The following is an 11,948-nucleotide window of genomic DNA, read 5'->3' on the forward strand; positions in this document are numbered from 1 at the left end:
ATTGATTGAAATAAATGTCAGTTTAAAATAAAAGTCATAATTTCAAAGAATGTCATTTGTCATTCATGAACCATTTCTAAGATATCTTAAAGAGGTCATATTACTCTAAAATAATATCATGTACTTTCAAGTGAGCTTTGATATACACTCACTGAACACTTTATTAGGAACACCAGTACACCTTCTCATGGTGGAGGTGGTGTAATGGTGTGGGGAATGTTTTCTTGGCACAGTTTGGGCCTGTTAATACCAATCAATCATAGCTTGAATGCTACAGCCTATTTGAGTATTGTTGCTGACTATGTGCATCCCTTCATGGCCACAATTTACCCATCTTTTAATGGCTACTTCCAGCATGATAATGCACCATGTCACAAAGCAAAAGTCGTCTCAAACTGGTTTCATGAACATGACAATGAGTTCAGTGTTCTTCAGTGGTCTTCCCAGTCACCGAATCTGAATCCAATAGAACATCTTTGGGATGTGGTAGAACGGGAGATTCACAGCTTGAAATTGCGTGATGCAATCATGTCATCATGGACCTGAATCTCAATGGAATGTTTCCAACATCTTGTGGAATCAATGCCACGAAGAATTGAGGCTGTTTTGAGAGCAAAGGGAGTCCCTACCCAGTATTAGTATAGTGTTCCTAATAAAGTGTTTGATGAGTGTATTTCGTCACCTTTTTTCTCTAAGACTTTGGTCTATAAGGGACTGGGTTTCCTTCGTGCCTGACTGTAAATCTATAAAAAGTTGTCCTTATTCTGTAGAACTAAATGGACACAGTAAGCTAAAGGCCTACAGATGCTTTTGTTTAATTATTTGGTTATTGCTACAGTGGTCACCTGTGAATTTAACTTTAAGATGAGCACAAGAGCCTTACAAATGGACAGACGATTAATTCACACAATATGCAATGCGGGTCGTGAGCGCCCTCATGTGGCAAATTGCCATCAGCACTGGCAGAAAGCAGATCTGATTTACATTGGGTTTTGGTTAGAAATGCTAATTAGCTGGTAGTTACAGTGCACAGATCAACAGAACCGAAGAATGAATTGAAGTCTGTCCTTGTCCATAGACTCCTTTCAGGGTAAGGAACCACGATCTCCCCCCCCCCCCCCTGATGCGCTATTAGTAACCTTGATGGCTGAAATTAGTAATGATTAACGGAACTTTATACTGTTTTATCACCTGTTCCATGGACTGGTGACATATGCTAGAGAGCACTCTGATTGGTCCGATACGGTCTTTGTCAAACTCCTCCTTCTTCACTCAGTAATCACTCGGCCAGTTCAGCAGCCCGCTTGCGGGTAAATTTAACCAAAAAGTAAGGTAAGTAAAACTTTAGACACACACTATTGAAAAACATCAAGGACTTGTAATAGCCTTCATTTATTTTAAATTGCTTTTTGAATTGTGTTTCAGGTATAGGCTACAAGTTTAACGCGCCATGAACATGTTGGCCCAACTGAAAGAGCGATATGAGACTTTTCTGAATGACAAGAACTTTGTGACAGATGTCCTGGCGACGTTGGAGGAGAAAACGGGAGTTCAGAAAAAATATATCGCTTCAGGTAGGTATCTAAAACTCCACTCTCGTTCGGTTATAATGTTGGATTTACGAATACAACACTTTGAAACTCACTAGCAACATGAACTGTGTTATGCAATGTTGGTTTGAGCCAGATCAGCACATTCAGCTGGAGTAAGCTAATACTAGTAGTAGACTACGGTTAGTCCTAGTTAGTTATCTTGGTAACCGTTTGGTTTTTCGGTCCTCAGCTAACTGTATAGCCCGTTGCCAAGTCTTGTCACGCAAATCATAAAGTAACAAACATTGTCACCTGACCATATGACTTCATTTTACTGTTGCTGGATACCATATAAGTTTTTTATAGCTGTAATTGTAGAGGCTGCCAAAAAATAAAATAAATGCTGCCATCGCAGATCCTTTATATTACTGTTGATTTCACTGGATCTAATTTCTCAGCGCTAACAGCTGGTCTCAGGGGGATATTTTTAACTTGTCCTGAAATATCCAGTGTAAGGCTGAGGTGGAAGAAGATTCTAGGATGACCCTGCTGCTCTGAAGAGCTGTGTTTTGATGGTTCTGCTTGTATTCCTCATCGTCAGTCGAAATATAGGCCTACAATTTTGGATAGCGATGATGTCAACCTTCGTAGCCTGAATTCAAACCGTTACGCCACATTGACATCCTGCATTTACTCTGATTTGTTGTTTGCGATTTATCTCAGCTGTTGTTGTCATATGGAGTCGTATCCTCCGGCTATTGTCACAGAAAACTCAACCTGTCACCCTCTTGGTATTTGTCAGTTGAAATTCCACTGTACACTTATGCTTATTATATCTTAACATTTTGACTAAGTCAACAAGTTAAACTGGCTCACTCAGTCAATCATTTTAGATAAAAGGTCCTCTTGAGCTGTGTTTATGAAGTGGAATATTTCAACGGTGAGTGTGAAATTCTCCATGCTGTGTGTAGTTGGCTATCCAGCGAGAAGAACAGAGCCTGTTTGGTGCAGGGTCTGTTTTTGCAACCCGGATAGCTTTCCTTCTGAAGAGCCATTTGAACTCCAGGCATGATGCCTATAGTGAGATTTAAGCAGTTTGGTCTCTCTTATGGGCAGGAAGATGTGTATGTTTGAAGAGAGCAACAGGCTTCCTTTGTTGTTAACTGTACAGTATATAAGTATTGCGTAGCCATAGCCTAGGCAGACAGTAGTAGGACTGTTTAGTAATATATAATAATAATATATGCCATTTAGCTGACGCTTTTATCCAAAGCGACTTACATTGCACTGAGTGCATACACTAGTCTTATGATATAGGCTAATCTTGCTAGCCTACACTCATGAAGCGTTTGATGCTTCCTATGAGGTAGTTCTGAGTAGGTTTTCTTTGCCAAGAGTTCTCCCTCTTGTTCATGCTGGTGTGTGTGCATGTGTGCGTGTGCTTAGACCTACACGGATAATGGAATAGATCGAAGACCATGAATAGAGGATCCTCTGAATCCAGTGTGTTATTTCTTGGTTGGGACAGAAGCCTGCACACACTGCAGCTGTGCAGGACTAGGGTGGGCCATCGCTGACTTGGCTGTTTTGTCCTCCTTGAGAGGTGGTGTGTTTTTCGTTGAGTGTAGAATCTCATTGGCATCAAGCAAGCATTGGTGTGGGGTAATGTTTTTTAGTGTTCTCATTTTGATACTGTAGTTTACAGCATGTTTGATCACGTCAAGCAAGGATTCACTTCAGTGGAAAAAGCCTTTGGCTATGTTTTCCCGATGCAAATAATGGGGAACTAAATCAAACACCAGCACCACCACTATTTGCCTCCTCCAAGTACAGTAAAACACCATATCTGCGGTGTGCAACCTGCTCCACTGGTTCTTCTGTCATCAGGAGTACAGAGATGGGAGACTGGTTCGACGTCATGATGCATGATATGAAGTGGGCTACTAAGTGGATGAGATATCAAGAGATTATGTTGTGTCTCATCTTGTGCTGGCCAGAGTGCTCTTCTCACCCTCCCCTCCTGGTCTCTAACAATTTGCTTGTTGGCCTTTTAGCCCCTCCCCACCCTCACACACACACACACACACAGACATACACACCAACCACCCCACCCCACCCCACTCTCCCACCCCACTCACAATCGGAGGCATGTCTTTAGATTAGATATCATGTTGGGTGTGGAGCTGTCATTTAGGCTATATATTTCACAGCATTGTGTACTGTAGACTAGCCCTTAAAGGCCCACACCAGACAGTTTTGCTTCCTGGCTTTTCTTGAAAAGTACTAAAAAAAATACTCAAAGAACAGATGCACGGAGCGGTACGTTAGTCATTCACGGAGCTATTGGGGAAAATAATGCCAGGTATAGCTAGGAGGAATTCTCAATAAAATGTGTCGAAAGGTTGTTTGACTCACCCGCAAAAAAGCTGGTGAAGGGGTTCAGAGGGTTATATTTCACTCTGGGCGCTTATTTGAACAGGCTAGCAACGTCACACTTTGGAGCTTTATACTGAATGAAATGTCATGCATCACGACATGTGGAAAATCATTTTAGGAGGAGCTAAGAAAATAGAATATATCGCCCAAAATACACACACTTTGAACTAAATGGCACTTTTCGGACTTGAATCATTGTGCAATAACATTGTGCAGCACCAGGATGTCATATAAGAAAATAAAAAAGATATATAAAAATGACTAATGTGGGCCTTTAAAGTTAAGATGCCTGTAGTAGGTACCATTCTTTGGTTGAGTACTTTCTATTTTCTAGGATTTGAGGACAAGTATGCGGGAATGTGACATACACTTTCAGCCCATGGCTCACATTTCACATGGTTACACTAGATCATGTGTGTGTCTACTTTGTATACATCACCTCCTGAATGTCAGTGTTTGAATTTGGTCTTGTACTCCACCTCATCCTATTTATTCAGCTCACCCAACATCCTGCTCTCTGACACACACACACACTAAAGAGGTGTCACGATTTAAGGAAGTTTGATGTTTACAATTTGTTTGACAGCTGGAGAAAGTCATCTCACTGTCTCTCCCCCCATGTTTCTCTTTAGGTGCTTTCTTTCTGATTGGACTGTATCTTTTGTTTGGGTATGGCGCCTCACTCCTCTGTAACCTGATTGGCTTTGCCTATCCAGCTTATTTTTCGTAAGTATGGCTGAGAGGTTGTCCTATACTCAGTACACATTAGAAAATGGTTTATTTAGCCAGATATAGCCACCTTTATTTAGCCAGATAAGCGATTGAGAACAAATGTTCTTTTACAATAACAACCTGGTCGAATAACCTGGCTATACCCCCCCTTAACCTTTCCTTTCGTCCGATCAGCGTCAAGGCCATTGAGAGCAACCAAAAAAATGACGATACACAATGGCTGACCTACTGGGTAGTCTACGGGGTCTTCAGCATCGCCGAGTTCTTCTCTGACATCTTCCTCTTCTGGTTCCCCTTCTACTACGCTGGAAAGGTATGGAGAAGAAGGGCTCTGGTCATTGCAGGCAGAATCCAAACTTGAAATTGATTTGATGATTTCCCATTGATGCCAATGGGAGATTTGTGCAAATATGTGGCCTGAAGCATCCTCAAGTTAGGATTTGGCCCTAAGTTTAGTTTGGTTCAGTTGAGACTAACAAATCCTTAACTGCTTGTCAAAGGACACAAACCTTGTGGAGAAGTTTCATGATAGAATCACTCTGTAACGTTTGTTTTGCCTCCATCTCTGTTCTCTCTCCAGTGTGTGTTCTTGCTGTGGTGTATGGCCCCTGTGTCGTGGAACGGTTCAAGCGTGTTGTACAAGCGTGTCATTCGACCCGTGTTCCTGAAACACCAGGCCACCGTGGACAGTATGGTCAGCGATCTCAGCGGCAAGGCCAAGACCCTAGCTGATACAGTCACCAAAGAGGGTGAGACACACCATATACACACACACACACACACACACACACACACACACACACACACACACACACACACACACAACCATGGTCACTAGACTAGGTTAACCACGGTAACTAGAGTGAGTTACACACACACACATGTACTGTACACACTCTCACATACAGTCACCGCCATAGAGGGTGTGTATATTACAGGCCTCAGTAATATACATTGTAGCATATCACAAATTCACTGATCCTCGATGACTTTTCATATATGTATTGTTGTACTCCAATGGCTGAGGCAACTTTATAATGTATTTGAGTTTACATCCAACCCTGTGGTAATATCTACTCTCAAAATATGGTCTCAATTTAGGAGGCAGAATAACCTGAGGGAAACTCTTTTGACCTATACTCCGCTGTGTAACAATCACAACTTCTTACCAGCCAAATTGGATCACACCTTTGTAACATGGCATAGAAAAGGGATCATGAGGTTCAGTGATCTATATGTAGATGGAACCTTTTCTAGTTTCAATGATTTACGTTCCAAATATGACCTCCAACAAAAGGACCTATTTCGTTACTTTCAAACCCGTCAATTTCTTAAGAGCCCACAGTTTCCTAACCTTCCTAGTAAGTCACTTGCAGATTCAATTTTGAAAGTTCCTTTTTGGCTGAGGGGTTTTACTGCACACTCTTACACAATGATCATGTCAATGGACAATGCCAAGCTGGACAGGATAAAAATTAAATGGGAGAAAGAACTTGGAACTGTAATCTCAGAAGATATTTGGACTGAAGCTTTGAAAAGAGTGAACAATAGTACCTCCTGTGCAAGACTGAGTCTGATTCAGTTTAAGGTGGTACATCGCTTGCATTGGAGTAGAGCGAAAATGTCTTCCTTTTATCCAAATGTTGATAGCAGTTGTATCAGATGTCATGTTAATGTGGCGGATTTGACACACATGTTTTGGTCTTGCCATTTGCTAACAGGGTACTGGTCTGTCATATTTGAAGTACTGTCTAAAGTCCTTGGATTTACTTTACAACCTTGTGCAATGATAGAATTATTTGGTGTACCAAATGAGGAAACAAGCATGACCAAGAAGCAACTCAACATCATAGCATTTGTTTCTTTGCTGGCACGTAGGCAAATTTTACTTCATTGGAAATCGAATATGCCACCCACTGTAGCACAATGGCTGAAAGATGTAATGCTATTTTTACATTTGGAGAAGATTAAATTTGCAATAAGATGCTCAGACAAATTTCAGTCAGTTTGGGAACCTCTTTTGTCATACTTCAGTAATCTTCAAGAACTTCCCAACACATTGATGGACTAAATTAGAAGATTTCAGGAGTCTATAGAATCTTGCAGCTTGGGCCCACACTAAGGCACACTTGGACGGTCATACAGAGCTCTGAGGTCATGTTGTCCCTCATTGAAATCCTATCCATTTATTTGTGTTTTAATTTTATTTAGCTGTATCTATCTATAGACACCTGTAACTAAGACCTTTTTTATTTTATTATTATTTTATTATTATTATTATTATTTTGGTCCAATCGGGGTGGGGGGATGGAAAGAAGAAAAATCTTATGTAACCTTGCTGATAAGTCATTGTCACTGCTCTTGGTTTTTCAATAAAAAGATTTATTAAAAATTATTATATTATATTATATTAAAAAGTATTTGAAATATGTCAAATGAAATGTATTCATTTATGTAGCATTGCCTAACACAAATGTCAAACGTACTAGTAGGTGTACCACAGGATTTTGAGAATCTGGACTACAATCTGTCCCTATGCTGTGTAAGGAATTCCATGCCAGTGACAGTAACTGTCTCTTTCCTGTGTTTCTCCCTCCAGCTGCTAATCTGGCCCTCAACCATGACAAGAACCAGTGACGGACAGACAATGGGATAGCCTTAAAGTGTATGAGTTTGTCTTAACAAGGATGCTGTGACTCCAATAAATGTGTGTGTGTGTGTGTGTGTGTGTGTGTGTGTGTGTGTGTGTGTGTGTGTGTGTGTGTGTGTGTGTGTGTGTGTGTGTGTGTGTGTGTGTGTGTGTGTGTGTGTGTGTGTGTGTCAGACAGACAGACAGACAGACAGACAGACGTCCCATGATGAAGGATGATAGTTGACCCTGTCACATTCTAAGCAGTGCTTGTTTGTACACTCATCCAAAGGCAGCCATGCATGTGGACAAGCTGACAACTGACTGAGCAACACCGACTTTTAATGCATCTCAATAGTCTAAAGAGGCTTCCTCCTCTCAGCTCTAATCTGATACAACAGGGTGGGTGAAAGCAATGTGGCGGGAGGCCTATCTGGAGATCTGATTTCACCTGTCCTGTTCTATCAGATCTGTGACAATGAGGAGAGGTGAATAGGGGAGACTATTTGTCACTATTAAGATGCACCCCATTTCTGAGCCAAGTTAGCCATTTCCTACAGTAGCAGAATCTTATGAGGTACCCATGCTACAGGTCTAAAATGGTTTACCCTACCCAAATCTGTACCTCAATTATTACATTCGATCAGTGCCACTCCATATGGTACCTCCCTATAATGTGTGAATATCTGTGCCAAATGTTTTTTTGTATCCATTTCTCTCGTACCTAGAAGGATGTATCTCTATCTGGAAGCCAAACCGGAAAGTTTCTGTCTCTTGCTTTTTGTTTGTTGCTTTCTCATCTCATTTTCATTTTTCATCTCATCTTGAATGAATAAAACTGGAATCTGGGTAAAGTTAACATTATCTTTTGTGCATTCAGAATTACCTATTAACACTGACGTAAACTCTTCATTTTCTAGATGATTACCGACAACACTGTTGTGACGCCAAGCACCATACTATGGACCTTTTATGGTTTGGAAACGTACACACCATTAGACTAAACACATGTTACACACACACACACACGCACACACCCCTTTCCTCTTGACCTGCGTCCTCATGTACATTTACTGCATTCAGAGAGGTTAATCATCCATGGTGTGATGTGTGTTTGGCTCTACGTTCACGCTCGGAGGAGTCTGAATGGGACCCTTCTCATATCCACGCAGTGGATGTAACACAGGGAAATGGTGGACAGAGACAGAGAATGGCCTCACACTGCCACAAGGGAGGAGAGTGCACCCGTCTGGAAATTCGGGAGATCTGTTGAGCATTTGTTTATTCTTAAAGCTGTAATGTCTAATAAATGGAAGTCTATGGTTATTCATCAAATAGTCTTTTTTTAGTTTTTATTTTCAAATAGAAATTAGAGAGCCTTTGGAGTGTTTTTTTCGGGGTTTGTGTGTGTTTGTGTGTTGGCCTTTTCAGGGCTTGGTCTGGTGTAATTGATGGTTGTGGACAGTAGAGGCTGTCTGCAGAATAAGGGAACAGCTGGAGAGAAGAACCCGAGGGAGGGAAGAGCAGCATAGGGTTAGACATGGCATGCTCTGTTAACCTCACACAGATGCACACACACAGTTTTGCCTTTTTGGTTTCGTCAGATAATACATGTATGCAGTCTGTTAGTAGGGTCCTACCGCTTAAATAGGCATTGTTCTTGGTTAGTGTTAACTTGCTACTGTACATGTAGCTGTTTTTAAAAATGAACTAAATCAACAATTCATAGCCCACACAGTCACAGTCACTAGTCTGTAGCCTCCTAATAGGATGATTCATGATTGAGCACGGACCGTCTATTCAAGTTACCATCCTCAGACAATTGTGTCAACTCATTCAAATGTGCTGTAAGAATATTTTCATTTCGAAATCACTGCGGCTTGTTATGCTGTTGAGTGCACGTAGGCCTTTCGGTGAGATTCCCTGTGGAACTGCATACGGCCCTGGCTGTAATACTCCGATTCACAGACAGAGAGAGACAAACATTCAATCATTGGTATAGAGGAAAATCAATCTCATGTAGCAGTAACACAGTGTGGGCTTGTGGTTATTGGTGTTAGCTATAACTTCCACTTCATAAGTAGCCTAAGAGACTAGCTTGCTAGCAGGGTTACTCAATGAACTAACAACTTTACGCAGAGCTATGAACATTGTTTCGTAGGATATCGTGGGGCAAGTGGGGGATTTTCTTTTTCTGTTTCGAAACGTTTTGTTCAGTTGAACAACACGACCCTGTTTGATCTCAGAGATTGTGACAGGCCGCGATGATATTAGGTCATGACGCATTGTCTGATTAGGCGCTCTCCACGGTCCTGAAAAGATGAGTCAGGTTGGTGTGGGTCTGTGGGTTCTGCACCGAAGTCGTTTGGCGTTGTCCGTGGTCCTGATTTGGTAGCGGTATCAGAATGTCTAAATGTCAAAAGGTGTTTTCCGAATTCTATGTCTATCACAGTGGAGAGCTGGCCTCATCCCAATACTCCTGGCGCCACAGGGGTATCGGGTATTGTTCTAGTATTGGCTGTGGTTTAAAAACATCGACCTCATCAGTTGGCAACGAAGAAGGCTCTATAAGGTTACATGGACGTGAATCTGACAGATCCTTTGAACACTATTTGAACTTGAACTTGGCAGATCATTTAGTTTTTTCATATTGATGCAGGGCCTAGGCTAATCACCGTGGCACTAAACAGCAGATAGGCCTAGCCTACACGACCCCTATGGACAATTATATGGCAGGTTATTCTGAATAAATGGGACCTCTCTCTGTAGGCTCATTCACTCCGTGTCGGCATCATTCATTTCTGAGATGAGCGATGGGCTGGTTCTCCCAGGGGAGACAGTAGGATGCGGTTAAAGATAATTTTCGACGATCATTTTCGACTTCTGCTGCTAATGAAATGATTTTTGATCCCGTTTAATCATGCATCTGACAGTTAGGCATGCATAAAAAACATGTCTACATAACCCATTCAATAATTATAAAATAAGGCCTATCGAACGATTATTGCCCGTTCGTGCGTTTTCAATCGGTAACCGTCCCTATTTCTGTGTGTTTTGCGAGAGCGGCAACGGGCTGGCAAATGGCGCGCCGAGCTGCAAGTATAGGATCGATGGAGAGGAGAGGAGAGCGCTACATACCGATAGAGAGGAAATAGCCTACTGATGCTGTTATTCTCAGAACTAGAACTGTAGAAAGTGTGGGAATATCAAGTAGGCCTAGAGAGAGAGGGGGTATGTAGCACCTCCCACGTCCTATCTTTGGTATCAAGGGGCTTCAACGAGAGAGAGAGGGAGAGAGAGAGAGAGAGAGAGAGAGAGAGAGAGAGAGAGAGAGAGAGAGAGAGAGAGAGAGAGAGAGAGAGAGAGAGAGAGAGAGAGAGCTGTGGTGGTGGAAATCGGACGACATGAGCTCTACATGAATCGTGTAAAATGCTTTAAGACGCTCTCGGCGTTTGTCTTTCATCCCTCTCGTCCGAAGACACCCCTAAAGCGGGACTTTTCATCAAGTTCAGGTATGTTGATCAATTCTAACCCTATTTATTGAATATCCGTTATAGAATGTAGATTTTTCGGTAGCGCAACGGTTCACTGCCTTCTGCCACTGTTGCCCGTAGTGCGCACGCGATTCCTGGCACGGCTAATACGGGACAACGGATCGCTTTGATCACAAAGCGTTGTGATGTTATTTTTGCCCTACATGACGAATACCAGTTAGTGTTAATGGATTTATGTTGGCGTTGTATTGTATGATAATCATGTATGAATTGTATAAATGGCATTCTCAGAGTGGGAAAAAGGGGGCAGAGACAGGAGGGGATTATCATATGCTTTGAGGAGTGGGGGGACGGGCGATGCGACTGTGAAATGATGACACCACAGCGAGATGGCGATCCTCTTCTGGTATTTATGAATGAAACGAGCAGAGTAGGCTAGCCTGTGATGGCGTATCCTGTGGACTGACAACAAACCGTGTCGTTGAACTCATAGTTTGCCTCCCCTTCAAGCCCGTCTTGAACATATATTACAGCAACATTATAGCAACATTCAACATCAGTCTATACTCCATATGACGCCAACATGACGCATAGCCTTTGACTTTTATCGTTAAATCATAGTTAATCCCTTGCACAGTAGCCAAGTCGACCCTTTTATGTTGTTCATCTGGATATGTGTGTGTGTGTGTGTGTGTGTGTGTGTGTGTGTGTGTGTGTGTGTGTGTGTGTGTGTGTGTGTGTGTGTGTGTGTGTGTGTGTGTGAGGGGGGGGGGGGGTATGTGTGGATGCTGTGCTGCGTACTCCCTGTCCCGGGTGTGTGTGTGGGTTCATAGTACTCGGTGCAGGGGAGGAGAGGAGAGGAGAGGAGAGGGGAGAGTAGAGGAGAGAGGGATGAGGGTAATTCCAGCTTAAAGTGTGTGGCAGAAAGTAGTAAAGGGTGAGTGACGGTCGGTAAAGCTCTTGTGTGTGTGTGTGTGTGTGTGTGTGTGTGTGTGACTATTGAGTAGGCTAAGTGTGTGAGTTTGATATCTTCCATGCCCACATTATGGTTGCATAATAACAGTTAACATGACTGATCTACGATGAAGAGATGGTCTTGATCATCGTGACTAAGATGATGATGAA

General features: G+C 42.3%; 1 protein-coding gene across 1 annotated transcript; it reads left to right on the top strand.

Annotated features, from left to right (window-relative positions):
- The first annotated feature begins 1,257 nt into the window (after window positions 1–1,257).
- Window positions 1,258–8,188, top strand: LOC310814438 (receptor expression-enhancing protein 5). The gene is made up of 6 exons (XM_083683855.1): window positions 1,258–1,332; window positions 1,426–1,574; window positions 4,601–4,694; window positions 4,875–5,013; window positions 5,281–5,449; window positions 7,300–8,188. Exons 2-6 carry the CDS (start codon window positions 1,451–1,453, stop codon window positions 7,335–7,337), a joined length of 564 nt encoding a protein of 187 aa, XP_083539981.1. The 5' UTR covers window positions 1,258–1,332; window positions 1,426–1,450; the 3' UTR covers window positions 7,338–8,188.
- Window positions 8,189–11,948: the final 3,760 nt, after the last annotated feature.

Source organism: Argentina silus (assembly GCF_951799395.1).
Source record: "Argentina silus genome assembly, chromosome: 13".
Lineage (NCBI taxonomy): Eukaryota > Metazoa > Chordata > Actinopteri > Argentiniformes > Argentinidae > Argentina > Argentina silus.